This window comes from Sitodiplosis mosellana, unplaced genomic scaffold, assembly GCF_009176505.1.
Source record: "Sitodiplosis mosellana isolate CC-2019 unplaced genomic scaffold, AAFC_SMos_1.0 Smas_scaffold_1, whole genome shotgun sequence".
Lineage (NCBI taxonomy): Eukaryota > Metazoa > Arthropoda > Insecta > Diptera > Cecidomyiidae > Sitodiplosis > Sitodiplosis mosellana.
Window position 1 is genome coordinate 19,767,968 of NW_022595244.1, and position 18,295 is coordinate 19,786,262.

An 18,295-nucleotide genomic window follows, 5' to 3' on the forward strand; every position below is an offset into this window, starting at 1 on the left:
GTCGTCGTCGTCGTCGTCGTCGTCGTCGTCGTCGTCGTCGTCGTCGTGTGCAACGGTGTCGGGAATGAATCATCGATGCACAATGTCATAATGGCGCAGAAATGCACTCAAAAACCAAATTGACACTCACTTTTCATCGCACCGTTGAAATTTTGAGCAATTTTCAAGATAATTCACATACTTTAAATATTTCGCAAGCAGTTATACCACGTGCATCTAGAGACTGACTTCAAGCACAACGACGACGATGACGACTACAACGACGCCGACGTTTGTTAATTACACATTGGGAAATGAGTCTCTTGAGCTCATTCTTTTAACGCCACATATATTTTGATCCATTTAAATTATCGCATTTAATTTCGTGACTTTGACCAAACGCTCCCCAGGCACATGTCATAAGCATAACTTAAGGATTGACATCTTTGGAACAGACAGAAAAATAACAACCAAACATAACGACAAAGACAGAGAGGAAAACACAACTCCCGACATGTCACTTCAAAACGCCAATTCCATTATTTGTATGCAAGCAAATCCACTACAATTTCTGAGTGTCTAGCCGAATGCAAAACAAAAACAAAAGCAGAAAAAAAAACACTTGAAATAAATTTCCGCTACTTAAAAGTCAAATAAGCTAAAATTGAATCGAATGTACGATTTATGAGCTGTGCAAATTCACTCACATGTGTTCAACTGCTGGCCGTCCATAAGAATTACTTAATGAAATCAAACGAAACAGCAGGAGATGACGATTTATACCCAGAACGAGCGAAGAGTTTTTTTTTAATTCTCTTTCTCTCTTTGGTCTCGTTGAAATGTTACCAAACGATACTTTTTTTTTCAACTCGCGTTTATTCGACGATCAATTTGTCGCTTTTTTCATACGACTCAATTAAATATGCAGCTGGCGTTTTTGGAACACAAATAAAAATAATGAAACAAATTTTGAATTAACAAAAAAATTATAAATATAACTCAACGCAATGAAATTTTGACGAATGAAATAAAAACAAATGACGATGTCGGCGACAACGACGACGTTTGCACAGGAAAAAATTGTAGCTAACTGTTTTCATTTATCCGTAGCGAGTACGAGGAAATCGAAAAAGTACGTTTTAAGTAGACAAAAGGTGACAAATCGACACATAAACGAATGTCAATAACAAAACAGCATATCGTTTATGGCGAATTTCTGATTCATTCGAGGCATTTCATTGATTCGTATCCGATTTAGTCGATCACGAACAGTTAAAACATCCAGTAGCGAGTCGGTTGAAAACAGACTTTCTGAGGTGTGTGAGAGTTTCGTAGATTTTTTGTTGTTTTGTATTTGTTCTAACTATCTGTAAAAAAAATGTATATCGATAAGAATGAGTCAGTACGATAACGTGGAAGATTGTGGCGCTACGTCATTATAAAAGACAAACAAAGACGGATTAAGAGAAAGAGAAAAATTGTGCAGAAACATTTTTTAAACGGCGAGTAACAGATTTCAAACGACTCGAATTCATTCGTAATTGTCGGTGGGATAACAAATCAGTGTAGAAAAAAAAATATAATTTATGTTCCGGAGACAAGTGCGATGCGGTCTCTCACAATGTGTGACTGTGTATAAATGTCGCTTGAACCGCACCGCATCGTCTACTCAACAATTCGTTGACGAAGAGATTTCAGTTTAATTGAATTTATGGTCGTTGGTTTTTGTGCTGTGTGCTTCGCTCTCTGTTTCGCTGAGAGGAGATGTGTGTGTTTGTGTGGTGAGGTTTTATTTTTTTCTTTTCCACTCTAACACCCGGTTCGCTTTTTAGTTAGTTTCTTTTCGCTCATATATGTCACATACTACAATTGAAAGAGTGCTGCGATTCCGGTGCTGTGCTATTTATTTTTCTTTGATACATGTTTGAACACGGTTCAGCTAACAATGTGTTCAGTATTTATCTGCCAGCCTGTGTATAGGGAGCGGTACCACTAACAAGAACCGATTCAAATGAAAACAAATTCAAACGATTTTTCGTGTTCAATCGATTTAGATGTTGGCGCATTTATACTCGCCAGTTCACATACAGACCACAACTGAGTGCAGACATTCACAGCGTTTCCGTTATGGAATTGTTCAGTGTCAAATTTTTCGCCCTCTGTTTATTCTATTTTATTTTGGTACAATTTATTCCGCAAATTATCGAAAAAATTTCATGGATTTTCGAGTGAAAAACAAAAATTTCAAGTGAACAAATTTTAAAATAGAAATCGAATCAATATCACTTGAATTTAATCGAGGCAATTGTTTTCAATCGATTTTATTGATTAACTGGAATTGTGAATGTGATTTAGTGAATAAATGTAATTGCAAATAACATCGTGTGCGGTGCACAATCTGAAATCAATTGAATGAATCAAAGAAAACATGCAAAACGGATCATTATTATTCTCGTCAGAAGAAGTCGGTGTATTTTGATCATTATTCATATGCAAAAAAGTGCTTGTGTGGCGAACATACTTCAGAAAAGTGGCAGCAAATATCTGACCGCGTAATTGTTATGACTGCACGCGTGCTTGATTAAACACTCCATATGTTTCGGATAAGATTTCCATAAAAACCGTGCTCGGCGTCGGCACAATCTCTCGCTCATTGGACTTATAATTAATTTTCAAACTCAGCAGAAAACTCAAGACTCAGTCGTTCAACAAGTCAGCAAGTCAAGCCTTTAAGTAAATAGCCAAGAATAAAGTTATGGCAAAATTTTAGCGATAACAAAAAGTGTAAATATAGACAAATCGACAGATTCTCGCTGGAATCAATTGAAAGTAAATAGCATCGAGTAAAATTTGAAAGATTATAACACTTTGAGTCATCCGAAAGCAAAGAAAACTGGAACTGGTCAATGCAAATAACTGGTCTTGTTAAAGCAGCGGTCGCATGAATCATATTAAATTTTGCGGTTTTTTTTTCTTTCTACGAAAAAAAACATTTACATCGACATCATAATTCTCAAGATTGTGTGAATATTCCATCCCAAAATAGAGGTGAGCGATTATTGTTATTGTTTGTGTTTGTTATTTAAATATTTCCGCAATATTTTGCGAGAGTGAGACAACGTTTTTTGGCTGAAGCCATTGCGCTCCAACAATTCAACTTCCAACGACTTTGAATCGACTTATTTGGCACGAAGTTTATTTTCTGTGCTCAACACTTTGCTCATGATGTGAAAAACTTCATACTCTCCCCGATCAACGAATGCGCATTGTTTGTTGTACGTGTTGAACGAACTTGTTTACAATTAAGAGGCTACTTGAACGAAATTTAATACATTCGATGACGTCCGGTGGTTTCTTTCTTCTTATTTCTGCTGAATTGAAGTCATAACAATGACGATAATAGTAAAGTCATTGAGAGATTGGCTCGCCTTTGTGACTTTACATGATTTATGCTGATATCCATATCGACCTTTTGCAAGAAAATAAAAACGGTTTCGTTTTATAAAAAGAATATAATATTCCGATTTGATTGATAACTTTCTTGTAATTGGATCGCAGGTTTGGCTTGTGAACCGTCCCTATTATGGCATATATTTGATGAGTTCGCACAACATTTCTCCTACCTGCAAATTGAATTGTAAACGACCGTAAAAATGATTTCTTCAAAAAAAAAAATGCCGACCCGTAGTGTATGCAAACACTATGGTAATCCACCATTCATTATGCGATTTTATTACGGCAAAACCAATTTTGGTCAACATAAAATCGGTTTATTCATTTCGATTCAGTGCGCTTATGCGGCCCCATACCGATTTAGTCGTTAGTCGTTTCGGTCGTCAATAAATGTAACAAACTAGTTATTTTATTGGTATTACATTGTTGCGGTGACATAAAATCCATTTAATTTTCATAGATATTTTAATAAGACATCAATAATAATTGTTGGCCTGAACATTTCGAGATTCCTACGTGTATCATTAAAATTGATTGGTCGTAGTGGGTCGTGGGCGCGATCGTACATATCAATTCACGGAGCGAAGCAATCGTATTTGGATTCCGTGCGGAAACGGGGCTGTAAATGTTTCATCTTAAGAATTGATCTGTCGCACAGCGAGAGATAAATCGAAACAAATTCAATTGAAAAGTGACAATAATTGACGTTAACATCCACGCATATGCACAGGCACACACAGGCACCGAAAATCAATGCTCCTTTCTCCGTTCTTTTGTTTGGCCCATTTCAAACGCGTACATTACAAAGTCCGCATCGAATAAATATATTTCAATCATTTAGTAATTTTGTTCTATTAAATCAATAAAATCCATAAGCGTTGGTCGTAATTGTGAGCATTGACGAATGCGAACGCCCCACATTCAATCAACCGACACGCTTGTCGAACACAGCCCCAAAATATGTTGGAACAAAATTGATGCTGTATCTGCATGTAAATAAACATAATTTTACTGCGGATTTATGAGTCATAAAAGCGATTTGGAGCGCGGGTATCTCCCGATGAAATCTCCCATTTCTTTTTCCATCCAATGCTCAACTGACGCGAGCAAACTGTCCACTTTCTCAGAAAAACTAAACAAGTCACTTTAGGCGGTTTGTCATATTTCCGCCTATATTTATATATGAATGTGCGGTTTTTTCTCATTCTCATATCAAAAAGCATATTAGTCATACTGAACTCCCGTTTTCACCAAACTCCCAGCGTATGTCTAACCGCATTTATTGTTCCAGTGTCTAGAAACGACCGATATATATATAGTTTGTTCTTCGTGATGCTGGTCATCACAAACCAACACGCAAACAGTAAACTTCATACACATTTCTCTTCATTTGTATGAGCATTGAGCACACAACAGTATTCAACTTAATTTAGCATTCGTATGTGTTGATGACTGATGAAGATCACTTGTGTGTTGTGACCTTTTAATTAATTTTAATTTGGAACAAACTCAAATACTCAACGAGTTACAGTGCACATACACTCTTCAATATCTCGCCCATTCTTTGATGAACTTTTTTCAATTTCATACACAGAAAATTTCATTTTGTTCAATTCATTTTACCATGAATTTTCGTTTTAATCAGCGAAACTTTTTTTTTTAATTTTACAATTGATTTACTAATTATCGTCAACATCAGGTTTTTTGGTAGCCAAATAGTCGAGAGCGCGTTGAATGGCCAATGGAATTGGTGGTGGTGTTGGCAAATGGAAGCCCATAGGACGATAGCCATTTTCATCAGCCACAAAACTGATGGCCAAAGGTTCACCATTCTTTGCAATCCAAGTGGTTGATCCTTGTACAATTTGACCAGCGACTCCTCCTTCATTAGATGCAATTCCGTTGCTTGACTCGAATTGAACTTGATAATTTCCGTCCAAATCTGATGTTATGGTTTTGGATTTAATCACCGCTATTTTGTCTGGCTTATGTGCGCTTAAGTCTGGCTTATTTTTCGTTGGCTCTTGTTTCTCTGTGGCAGCTTCCAATTCCTCGGCTTTCAATTCTGGTTGTTCTGTGCTGGCCAGCTCAGGTTTTTGTTCTGGCTTCGGCTCTTCTTTAGCACGTCTAGCTGCTGACACACATGCCACCAACAATGCAACCAACACGATCTATCGAAAGAACAAAAAAATGGTCATCACTAAAACACATTCTAATCCAAATTAATTGCATTTCACTCACTGTTCTAAACATTTTGCTCATATTTGTTTCGCTAAACGTTCACAACTTCTTCGAAGACCTTCGCGTTTGACGTTCGATTAAGTAATAGCTGCATTCATGAAAAATTCATACGACTTTTATAGCCGAAAAACCTGATTCGATGGATTTCGATTTGCTAAAGATCGAAAGTGAACACGAGTTTCTATCGAAGCGAAATCTAAGCTCAAAATGTTAAAACCATGTGTGAATTATTTCGACAAACTCATCGCTAAAAGAACAGCTCATACTCGGCCACAATAAAATTGCAAATTTGTTTGTCAAAGGTCAGTAGAGTCTTTATGTCGCTTAAAATATGGGCTGACGAACGGAATGTGTTGAAGGCATCTTCAATCAAATTAGCGACAAGGCAAGGATAAACCGGTTTTTCTTGAATACAAAATTGATTAGAAACACATTAATCACACATAAACATTTCTTTAACAGACTCTAAATTTAAGTCAAAGACACTATTTCCTTGGTGTCAATTTACAAGCGCTCTCTATTTCAAACGCTATGTGCTGTTTAAGCTTACAGAAAGTGGTACGGCTCCCATGCAAAAAGCCAAACGTGATAGCAGTGATCTTGTTTGTTCAAACTTGATCTTAACAAATATATCCAGTTGATTACGCTTCGCAGAAACTATCTTTAGCTGGAACAAGAGAAAAAAATGCTCGGTTCAAAAATAGCCAGAAATTTATATGGAAAATTTCTCACTTTGTTAGCATTACGTTGTTTTTTTTTTCTTTTATTTTACCACATTTTACTAAATTGTTCTCAAGCCAAACGTTTTTAATTTGTTTTAATTGTTATTGGCCTAAGTGTTACGTACAGCAAATAGGAATTTAAAAGGAAAAAATTATGTGCAGTCGTCGAGATATTAGTAACGGAGCTCATAAAACAAATACCAAGCCTATAAGCCGAGTCGAGTCGCGTCGTTCCGAGTCGTATATGGCAATGAGTCGCTTCGGTTCGGTTCTGTGTGTTTGTGTCGATGTTCATTAACAGTTTCGATGATATCGTTTGTCGTTGCTTCGGTTTTGTTATTCTTCTTTCATTGATGCGTTACATGAGTTATAACGAAAAACATTTGTTCTATTATAGTTCAGTTAATCGTTATGTTTCCGAGACAAAAGACGTAAAATGTTCTATGCGCTGCACGCGTAACCAAACGCATTGAGAAAAAAAAACAAAGACCATTTTAAATAATAAAACCATAAATATAAAAAAAAAACCGTCGATGATTGAGAGAGAGAGAGAGAGAGAGAGAGAGAGAGACAAAAAAATTGTTCTGTGATTTTTGTGACAAATTTTTTAATGAATATTACTTTTGTTCAAATTGTTTGTTTTTTTGTGCATTTTCAAAAATTGACCGGTTAAAAAAGCCGTTCACCTTTGAATGTGACAATAAACTATTCACGTTGAGTATATTGAGTGTGATTTATGTCGTGACATATATAAAAATTTGATTGTAAACGTAACATACGCAGAAAGAAGCGAGTAAATATTGAGTGCAGTGCACATCAGAGCAAATATTGTTGAGTTGAAAGTTTTTCATTTATTTTTCAACTTTTTATTGATTTTGTGCTCGAATCGAGCCTACTGTTTCAATCGATTGTGCGAACCACTTGAATGGCAATGCAAACAGATCGGAAGCGATAACAATAGTAGCAGCGGAGAGTCGAAAGTGTTGGTTTGTGCATTTGCCAGAGAACACAGAAAGAGGGAAACACACACACACAGAGAGAGAGAGAGAGAGAGAGAGAGACGTTGAGTAAACGAGACGAAAAAATAAATCAAATAGTAAACAATGCGCGATTACTGGTACCCATTTCGACACAATAAGAGGTAAATGTACGAATCCACGTGCTTTGTTACACGGAGATAGGGAGGTGCGGCAGGAATTCGGTGTGCATGAGCATCCGAAAAAAGTCGCGTGTGTGTTTCTATTGTTTATATTTGTCGAACAGTAAAACTGAGCATGAAACCAATTCGTAGGAAGCAAATAAAAGAAATAGAAAAAAACAACAACAATACTCTACGGCAATGGTTGCCTTTTTCGGTGTTTCGAACATCATAAAATTGAGCAAATAGACAAATTGGATGTATCATCTCCTGGAATTCCGATTGTAAACAACAAATGAATGAACATGTATCGAAAGAAGAGATTCGATTTCATTGGAAGTAAAAGTTGTGTTGGAATGAAGCATTGACGCTTTTGGTTAATTCAACCGCATCGTCATTGTCCGCATATGGGGAAAACTACAACTGCTATGACTTGATTATTTCTCAGAATATTTACTATTTTAATTCAAAAATGCTCCGGTAGGAATGTGCAATCGATGTGATGAATCACGTTTGGTCATTACAAAATCGTTCGTGACGCCGATCATTTGAATCAGTCGAAGGTATTAAAAATTCTCAATGAATACGACGAACAATATGATACATAGCACAGCTATCCTTCGTTCGTTCGCATAGCAAATGATACACGCTTTGTCATGCTACTGTTGTTACAATGAGTGAGTCAGAGTCACCCGTTAGTTTCTATATATCGGAGAAAACCACTCATAGAATGCCGTAGCAGCTCAACGCACGACGATGTTACAGCACACACAAACTGTGCAGAAGAGAGCGAGCGACAAAGCGAATTTGATGCTGAACACAAAACCATTGCATTTTATTGAAATAACTCGAGTCGAATGGCAATTACTGTTATTGTTATAATGCATATTTGGAATATTCCACAATCTCCATATAAACGTCGTCACATTACTACCCAAAATAGCGTGTAAATGCTAAGCAATGCTCAGTTTCATTTTCAATACATTCACTGACCATTCAGAAACAACGACAACTTTTATTCTTTTTAAATTGAATGCGATGCAGAATGGGTGGGTAACGTAAATTGAGCATGAAATCATATCGATGATATTCAATATTTCCAATGTTGTCATTGACTTTTGTGCACTGTCTTTTTCTCGTTTGCTGCTCGCATGCTGTGCATGTGTATATTCTCTGTTTCCTACACTGTGCCCGTTCACAAGAGCTAATTGCGGAACAAATGTGTGGGTGTGCGGCGGTGTACATTTGGTAAACAACCAGCAGCATTCGTTGAAACCTGAAATGACGACAATAATTTCAATATAACTTGATCGGTTCTTGTTATTTTTTTTTCGTTGTTGTTTCTGTTTTTAGTTCTAGACGATACACGTGCTTCAGAGACCATTATAAACAATTTGATTCATTGTATTCTTTTTCGCCTTTACAGAGTCGATACAACTTTTATCTCAGCAAAGATGGAGCGATTTGGATTCAATGAGGCGCATCTTTTTACATCAGCAACACCACATGATGATGATCCGGATGAATTGAACAGGTGAACAAAACAGAATCTCCTGATTATTTATTAATATGCTTTATTTGGTGTTCTTTGTGTCTTCAGTTGTTTTTTTCTGCATATATTTGGCAGATGAGGTGTTTTTTTTCCACTGAATCATATCGAATTAAACAGAATGACATGTCTGTATCGACATACGCAACCCGATTCATCACCTTGATGTCAACACACCGTAACTTGAGTATTCACAAATCAAAAATAACTGAACTGTAAAAATGCATGACCAAAACAATTGATACCATATTATTGCTACTTCATTGCGTAACCACTTCGAAAAATCACTTTATCTTCGGTGAAATACACATTTTTCCACAGAGAATTCCACAATCCAATCGAAGAATATTCAATTAGTTTCATGAAACGCAATATAGTAGCGATTATATATCAATTTGCACACACGCACACACACACACACACACACATACGGCATGGAATCAAAACCTCTGACCCAATTCGCATTTAAAAAGTCAGAAGTTCATTGTTAACGATTCGTAGTGGCTTCCATTTTAGATAAATTGATGTGAACGAATTCCAATAATTTAATGAATGAATCAAATTAACAAAATCATCAAAATATTACGATCAACTGTTGGTTTGACATTCCATTTGCGGTAGAAAAGATATTCATCACTTGAATTATTTTCATTTAAATGAAGAAAAAAAACCTAGCAAATCAATTTGTTCCAGTTAATGGGGCATGTATTTAAGAATTTTGGTTACAAAATGACTAAAGAGCTAGAGTATTTTAAACTTGAGTAATAAAGTGTGAAATGTAGCTTGAATGTGTTTAAAAAAAAGAAGAAATGACCTCATCGAGACAAAGAGCCAAATGAAATTGAATGGACGTTTTGGAGCATGCACTAGGAAATATCTCAACTCACATAAAAATGGAATGCAGTTGGAGAAGAATTTGTCATTTCTCTAAATGGCCGTTTCAATGTTGCAGAACAAAGCAAAGACAAAGAATCGGATGCAACGACAACATGCAAACTTTTATCTCTGTCGTATTTTTTGGCCAATTTTTTGGAATGTGTTTTGTGCAGTTGAATTTAATTTCTGGGAATTCAATAGACAAGTGCAGTTGAGTCAAAAGAAGGAAAAAGAATTGCTTTTTAAACAAGTGAATCGGAGACATTATTGCTTGAGATGTTATGCACCACTGAACAAGAGTTTCGACGTTTGCTACAGAGCAGTGTACATGATTGATTGCGACGCTTTGCCAAACTATAAACCGATATTCTCAAGCTGAACCAACCAACCATCTCATAACCGATCTGACGAAATCATCAAAACGTACGGGGTATAGTGACGTGATGGGAGTTTCGTGTTCTAACTCAAACTTAAAATGCGATCGACTTTTAAGAGTGCCCATAAATTGATGAACCATGCAATGGGTGGAGTGGTGGGGGAGTTCTGATCAAAGAAGAACGGATTCCGTTTGATGACAAACTAAAAGACGACGTTCGCTATTAAATAGCATCGAGATGAAGATATTCCAGCAAGTGATTGCTTTTTCAACTCCGCCAAGGATTTGTACAGTTTTTTATGTGCGATTTTATACGATTTTCACTTGTTTGTAATGGTCAGAGTCGCACGTCGTTGCCGAGCGACGGTGGATGAAAGCGAGAAAAGTCACAACTACGATAACATACATTGTTCCGAATGAGCAGGAGATGGGAGTATCGGCAAAAAAAAACTTTTAACTACTACTTTAAGTCATGCTGTATAATATGAAATCGCCATTTTCATGTTTAATGGAATTGACGTCGAAGTACCGAACATAAAAGCACATTAGCACAAGCGACGATTAAATCACTGCGCTTAAGACGATAAGTTGAAATGCTGTAGTTTTAACAAACAAACTAAGTTCCATAATTTGCATATTAAGTGAAACGAACAAATTGCCAATCTTAAGCAAATCACATCAACTTTGCAGTTGCATTGCATGGACGCTACAAAGCCGGTTCTTTGGATTCACGATTTTAAAGGGGGAAAAAAACAAGGCACGAGACAGATGAAACTTTGGATTTTCGGATTAAATATTGATTCGTCATCAAATTCAATTTTTCAGCACGATAAGTATGGATTAAAAGGGAAAAAGAGTTCTTTCTCGAAAACAAGATCAGATAAAGAATTCATCAAGTATAACACAGCATTTCTGCAAATTCGGAATGGTCGAAACCAAATGGCACCACGTTTGCATCGTGACAAACACTCTAGACGATTCCATAGCGTACATCAGCGCAGACGATATCATTACAACTTTTAAATAGAAATATCCATCATTTTATTGCCATTTGTCGTTCTCAGACGCAACCATTCCCGAATGATTCCATTTTCGCAATGCGAAATGCATTTTAGCTCTTCGCATGTTGCTTTCTACTTCTTTCACTGTTTTCGGCTTGCACTTTTGAACTTCAATTTTGCTGCACGAAAAATTCCCTCATAAAAATACCACTCGTTCAACAGGATCATATAAAAATTTCTCTTTATTTTATTGCCTTTTATTGCGCCACAGAATGAATGCATGGCGAGAGAAAGAGACCGAGCGAGTTTGATATATAGACAGATATTAAATTGTACTATCATTGGTAGTGAATATGAATGTTTCGAAAATGGGTTTGCGTTTTAGCGGTTTAGATGCATTGGATCAATTTTGGAATAGAGAAAAAAGAGAAGAAAAAGTAAAAAAAAAAAACCTCTCCTCGTCAAGCATCCGTATAACAATTGATATCTGAGTGATGGAAAGTGAGCATTGAATTGAAGGCATTTTCTGGATGTCGGTAATTTTTCGAGTAATAATTTCAGGTCATGGCAACATTCCCATTCGGTCGAACATGGAATAATATGAAGTAGTAAAGAGAATTTGACGATGCTATTAAATCGATTGTAAAATTTTAATGAAAAATCCCATTCCAAATGGCCATGCACCAACTACAACGACAACAAATTGGGTCACTCGCATTCTCGATTCCGATGATTTTTCGAACTAAATAAATATATATAACATACACAATTTTTTTTAATGAAGTGATTCCATTTATATGGGGTAGTTTTGGATGATGGCAAAAGGGGGAAAACGTCAGCAATATGCTCCTCCTGGATGATATCAATGACGTTCGTTCGACTTTGGCAAAAATAAACTGAATGAAAAAAAAAACACGTGTTCAGAATATATCAGAATGCCATGGAGGATGCAGTGTTGTAATAATTTTCACTTGAACCGCATGTACGAGCAACTCGGCAGCACAAATTTAACGATGCATAAGCTCTTTGCGGCATTAAATTTTCATCTGCTTCAAAGAATGCGAACTAATGAAATTGTAATAAAACAAATAAATGCTCATAAACCGCAATAAGCAAATCGTAAAGCGTAAATTTATATCAAGTTGTGTGTGTGTGTGTGTGTGCAGAGCTTTGGAGAAACAAACTTTTCGAATCGACTAATGACTTTGCTCGGTTATTGGTCGACTTGAAAGTTCTTTCTTATTTTTGATTTGCTGGAATCCGACGTAAACAGTATCGTATTGAATTGGAGATATGTGTTGTTGTTTATCTTGAAAACATGTAAAACTTTGAGTCAACGAAATTTGATTTGTTTTGAATTTGTGGAAAACATCGAATTTTGTGTGTACTGTTGCCAACGTGACTTCTGCTCCATGAGTTTGAGGCCCACAAAGCGAGGGCAAATGCAATTCGGATAAAAAAACACACACACACACACACACACACACAACAGAATGCTTTAGCTAATGAAAGAATGAATGTTTGTTGTGTTGATAGGATTTGCTTGAAACCCTCAATTCAACATACATGAAGTATAAAAGAATATACCGAAGCAGAATTACATGCGATAATCGGAGTTTTCCATGTTCAAATTGAAATTTATAGTTTCATTCGTACGTTTGTTCCACTAGTTCGAGAGTGGTTTCGGAGCAAAGAGGTAACTAACTGATGCTGGATTAATGCATTTGTGATGCTTGAAAGCGTTCGACCGAACTGCTTTTCTTTTTCACTCGATTTTAGTGCGATACGGCTTTTATGTTTACACGTGCGCTCGTAGCAATGAATGACATCGTAAAATCCAGCATATCAATTCTGCCAAATTAACTCGCTATTTTCTTTGTTTTTTGACTCCATTTTTTTGTGCATTTTCGCTGAAGTCAAACCAATTTTATGATTTCGAAATGTTTCTGCTTCCTAATTCTAGATTTGGTCGTCCGTTGTTGAATTTCGCAGCTGCTGCCACTATTCTCATAATGATTGTTGGTATTTGTGGAAATTTATTAACCGTGATAGCATTACTAAAGTGTCCAAAAGTTCGAAATGTAGCAGCCGCATTTATTATTAGGTAAAATCGTATTTTGAACATTTTTAAGTGAATTGAATGGAATTTTCAATATTTTTTTCTTCGCTTTGGTTACAGTTTATGCATAGCTGACTGTTTGTTTTGTGTGATTGTCCTGCCATTTAGCGCGTATCGTTTCATTCGAGGCACATGGCTACCCGACGGACCATTGTGCCAAATAATACCGTTCTTACAGTATGGAAATGTCGGGGTTTCGCTACTTTGCATCGCAATGATTACAATAAATAGGTAAAAAAAACCATGGAAATAACACTTTTAATCTGGCTAATGCAGGCATTTTTTTCACACCGCAGGTACATTATGATCACACACCATAGTTCCTATGCGCGCATCTATAAAACTCAATGGATTACCGTTATGATTGTGTTTAGCTGGGTGTTTGCTTACGGAATGCAACTTCCGACACTGTTCGGCGTTTGGGGTAAGTTTAATCGATATCGATTCGAATGTGTTCAATGTTCATATTGGTGCACACAATTCTCATGTCAACTCTTCATGCATTCAGGTGTGTTCAAACGCGACGACAATCTTGGCACATGTTCAATTATGCAAGACAAGAATGGACACAGCAGTAAAACGACGTTATTTGTGACGGCTTTTGTATTTCCATGCATTATTATCATTGGATGCTATACGCGAATATTCTGGGTCGTTCATAAGTGAGTCACAGCATTCTAAAAATAAATACCATTTCAGCAGTCGATTAATCATACTGGATTGTTCTATTTACTATTTCCGTATCATCTCTCATCGATAGGTCTGAACAACGGATGAGACAGCATGCGAGCAAACAGAATGCGATTCCAAACAATTTACGCGTAATCCAATCGTCAAAACCAATTGCCACCAAAGACACAAATAAACGTAGATCAAATACAGAAGTGGCTCAAGCGTCGACTGTTCCAATACCAGCCATATCGACAGGTACCTCAAATCAACCGGCAACTGAACCGAATGCCATTTGTAGTGAAAATGTCAGTGTCAATAGTCGAAGTGATTCAGGAGTAACGATGACCGTCCAACCGAATAAAATACCAAGCGGCAAATTTACAAATCCAAAACCAAGCCGGGTTAAAGACGCACGCGATGCCAAGGCAAAACGCAACGAATGGCGTATAACCAAAATGGTACTGGCGATATTTTTATCGTTTGTAATGTGCTATTTGCCAATCACTGTGGCCAAAATTGCTGATAAAGATGTTTCATATCCCACGCTCCATATAATCGGCTACATTCTACTGTATCTATCGTCGTGCATCAATCCAATCATCTACGTAATAATGAACAAACAATATAGACAAGCATATAAAACCGTTATTCTGTGCAAACCAGGCCGATTGCTGGCATTCACTCAAGCTGGCAGTTCAGTGGGTGGTAAGAAGTCACCATATTTATCTTACTTTATTGTATGCCTATTGCTTAATCACTAACCGATTGGTTTTATATACCGATAGAATCGACTGTTGTCCGGAAAGATCAAAATGTTTCTTAGAAATGTCATTTCGTTTTAGAGAAATGGAAAGATGCCGCATTCAGCTACAACCACAGATCTGTTACCATGGTATCACAGGTTTCCCTACCCGAGGAGCTGCAGTCGTCTTGTCCGAATCATCAACAGCATCGCCGAGGTAACACATTTGCCGCATTACCTTTGTCTTCATTCGACAGAAGATAGACGATTAATGCTTATTTGATTATATCGTTTTTTTTAAAGATTCACCCCATCCAAGACGCTTGCCGGACATTCGCGGTAGCACAGATCCATAATGATATCATAAAAAGTCTCGAAATAGTATCAAACAAATGACATATCATTAGCCAAAACGACCGAATTAACTTACGACCGTAACCACTATTTCGTTCAAGGAAAAAGAAGAAGAAACAAAACTACTCGAAGAGAAACCAAATATGTGCCAAAAATAATTATTTTTAATTCAAAAAACAATAGCTATAGTAATATAGTGTATATCATAATTATGTATGTATCTAGTACATAGTATATTGTATTTATTAAATAAACGAATGTTTCATATTTTCATTTTAATTTGAAATTACAATAAGGAAGTTTGTGTTGAATTGTCAATTTTAGGTAGTATTTTTCAATGGTTCAATGTTTGTTCTTGCTTATTTTGCTTTTTTTTCAATCAGTTGAATATATCAAATGGTAAGTCATGGTTTCTTTAAACTAAAAAAGAAAATTGGGTAGAAATAGAAAAAGAGACATAATTTCTAATGGAAACAATTGAAAAATGTAGTCATCATCGTTAAGAATTGTCTGCCATTGGATTGCAATCCGAGCAGATTGTTGTGTTTTTAGTTGGAAGTTTGTCCAAACACACCACGCACCATCGACTCAATTTGAGCTGAGTCTGTTTCTCAAAGTCATTGTCACTTTTTGACTTCAGTTTCTGTTCCAATGTCTGATTTTTATCGCGTAATTGAATATTTTTGCCCTTTTCTGCTTCGTATTCCACGATTAATTTGACATGAGCTGACTGTTCCACTTCCTTGTCATGTTTCAATGCATCAATTTCCTTGCGAAGACTCAACAGTTCAATGGTTTGTGCTTCGAATTCGGCTTTTATTTTAGCATTCAATTGCTTTTCAATCGCTTTTTCGTGTGCCAATGCTGCATTCTCTGCCTGCAATTCAGCCAGTTGAGCTTGTCGTGAAACATGTTCGGTTTTCAATTCACGCACATATCCACGTAAAACATTGACCTGCTCCATGAATGTTTTGGTGATGCATATTGTTTTAGGTGTATTTTTCGGTTCCTCTTGAATATCCTGTGCCATATCACCAATAATATTACCGTTACGGTTATTGTTATTGTTGTGAGACGAGTCTTCCGGCGATTGATTTTGGAGCGGAAGCGATCTGAGCTCTGGATTACGGAAGCCCGGAATCACTTGGTCGTATTGTTCGCTATCAACTTTTCCGCGGAACAGCTTAGTTTTCGGCGGTGCAAAATGAAACGGGCCGAACTTTTCTTCAACTCTTGCAATGTACTTGGCAGCTTCCTGGGAATGTAACACGAAAATAAACACTTCTCAAATCATTCAACAACAACAAAAAAAATCATTAAATTCCTACGTACGTTCATAGATTCCTTGATGGTATCTTTGTACTGATCAGGTAGGTCCTCGTTGGGATCTTCTTTGGAATACAGATAGCAATTAGCATAGGCGACGTTTGCAATCTCATTATCGCCAAAAAAATACACTTCGAGCGGCTGTTTGTTGCCTTTACCAATTTGCAAGAGTTTGGCAGGCCAGTATGGATATTTGCTAAACTGTGCCCATACGACCAGATGTGGATGTGAACAAACTCGAAGAGCTTGATGTCCATTTACGTCATTCATATAACAATCGCCACACTGCTTCAGCTCGTCAATTTCTTCAACACATTTCGTCAGTAGCATTTTGGCATTGTCTCGAACCTCTGCAAAACTATTCTTTTCGCGTACGTCACCATCTAAATGAAAAAAAAATGGGTCAGAGAAGAAAATTATTGGTAAACATGGATGTCGTATTTCGAATACCAAATACACTTACATTTGTGTAAAATTTCACAGTTGTGTCGCATCCATTTGAAGTCTAACATGAATACTTGTGTGCTCTTATACTCGGCACGATCAATTTTTTTGGCTATATCGTCAAATGTCACCGCATTGACTAATAGCTTGTTGTCAGTGTAGCCCTCTGGAGTGTTGAAGCTACCGTTCTGGGAAGAACAAATACAATGATTTTGTTACAATGATTTTATGATTTTTGTTGATAAGTTAAAGCCAAACTCACTTCTTTGGCCAAAATTTCGAATACACGTTTGAACAAGTCTTCAAGGCTGTATTCGCCCATAGTCCTATGAAAAAAAAGAAAGAAAAACACGTTGTTCAAACACCTCGTAAGTGTATAGAGAAGAATGACATACCAAAAATCTTCTGGTTTTGCGGCAAGTTGACACTCGGGGCAATTCCATCCAGCTTTATCCCGATTGATATCCGTCATGCAATTGTTGTGAAATGTTAAAACACAATTGGAACATTTCACAACCATTTCGTAGTCACCAATTTTTTTGTGGCAAGTCCAACAAAATTTGTCCCGATTATCCTGCAAAATAATAACAAATAACAAAAAAAAATAATGCAAAACATAAATAGAAAAGCAAATATATTGGGTTCATTTCGAATGAATACTACTATTTACCTTTGGCCCACTTGAATCGCATCTTTTCAACAGTGAAGATTCTGAACTGGTGTCAAGTTTTATCCTCTGTTTTAAAGGAATATCTTCACTTTCAGAGTCGCTTTCATGCGAATACATTTTCTATGGAAAGAAAACGAACCAAATTAATGTTATTGATATGATTTCACACGCCGAAAGTAATTTTTTTTTCAATTCTACCAATTTAACAACACCAAGGCTGAAATGAATTTATTCGAAATGACACAAAATATGTAAGAAAATCAACTGAATCGAAGGCTAATGATATTTCGATACGTCTCACTTCCCATAGTTAAGCAGAATGAAACAGGGTTTCAGTGTACAGTCATTCAAGATGTAGAGATGCGTTGCTTATGTCATGCTCAGGATTTTGACTGTAAACAAATGTTCTGCTATTCCCAGTTGTGTATGTGTGCGGGTATGTGACGCTCAACAAGTGACGACAGGCAATAAAGTATATTATATACATTTGTGTCAGCACGTAAACTTATTATATACATTTTTGTTTTGTTTATACTTTCGTCTATAGATATTCGCTCATTTGAATGTGACAGCAGCATCGTTGGTCGACTCGACACACACACATACACGCACAACAAGCAACAATAGTATGCT

The 18,295-nt window shown here is 36.6% G+C and overlaps 4 protein-coding genes across 9 annotated transcripts in view; 1 reads left to right on the forward strand and 3 right to left on the reverse strand.

The window, feature by feature from the left end:
* Nucleotides 1-1,158, reverse strand: part of LOC129580408 (G-protein coupled receptor moody) — a 54,230-nt gene extending 53,072 nt beyond the window's left edge. Inside the window, exon 1 of one of the 2 annotated variants that reach the window (XM_055470816.1) lies at nt 687-1,158. In XM_055470816.1, coding sequence (XP_055326791.1) covers nt 687-711 — 25 coding nt within the window. In that variant the 5' untranslated portion in view covers nt 712-1,158. The remainder of the gene's footprint in view (nt 1-686) is intronic. The other variant, XM_055470815.1, reaches the window with a different exon arrangement.
* Nucleotides 1,159-1,304: 146 nt separating this feature from the next.
* Nucleotides 1,305-15,517, forward strand: LOC129580411 (G-protein coupled receptor moody). 5 transcript variants are annotated; one of them, XM_055470822.1, is made up of 9 exons: nt 1,305-1,760; nt 8,960-9,067; nt 13,299-13,439; nt 13,515-13,685; nt 13,751-13,878; nt 13,963-14,116; nt 14,215-14,831; nt 14,969-15,085; nt 15,172-15,517. In XM_055470822.1, exons 2-9 carry the CDS (start codon nt 8,988-8,990, stop codon nt 15,222-15,224), a joined length of 1,461 nt encoding a protein of 486 aa, XP_055326797.1. In that variant the 5' UTR covers nt 1,305-1,760; nt 8,960-8,987; the 3' UTR covers nt 15,225-15,517. The 5 variants fall into 5 exon arrangements, 4 of the variants coding, with proteins under 4 accessions (XP_055326797.1, XP_055326798.1, XP_055326796.1 ...); XM_055470823.1 differs by lacking the exon at nt 1,305-1,760 and adding an exon at nt 1,802-3,027; XM_055470821.1 differs by lacking the exon at nt 1,305-1,760 and adding an exon at nt 5,830-7,536.
* Nucleotides 5,031-5,822, reverse strand: LOC129580414 (endocuticle structural glycoprotein SgAbd-4-like). The gene is made up of 2 exons (XM_055470828.1): nt 5,674-5,822; nt 5,031-5,603 (listed from the first exon to the last, which is right to left on the reverse strand). Exons 1-2 carry the CDS (start codon nt 5,692-5,694, stop codon nt 5,112-5,114), a joined length of 513 nt encoding a protein of 170 aa, XP_055326803.1. The 5' UTR covers nt 5,695-5,822; the 3' UTR covers nt 5,031-5,111.
* Nucleotides 15,415-18,240, reverse strand: LOC129580409 (MYND-type zinc finger-containing chromatin reader Zmynd8-like). Its single transcript, XM_055470817.1, has 7 exons — nt 17,861-18,240; nt 17,663-17,782; nt 17,388-17,566; nt 17,255-17,318; nt 17,012-17,180; nt 16,555-16,931; nt 15,415-16,477 (listed from the first exon to the last, which is right to left on the reverse strand). The coding sequence occupies exons 2-7, from the start codon at nt 17,777-17,779 to the stop codon at nt 15,722-15,724; spliced, it is 1,662 nt and encodes a 553-aa protein (XP_055326792.1). The 5' UTR covers nt 17,780-17,782; nt 17,861-18,240; the 3' UTR covers nt 15,415-15,721.
* Nucleotides 18,241-18,295: the final 55 nt, after the last annotated feature.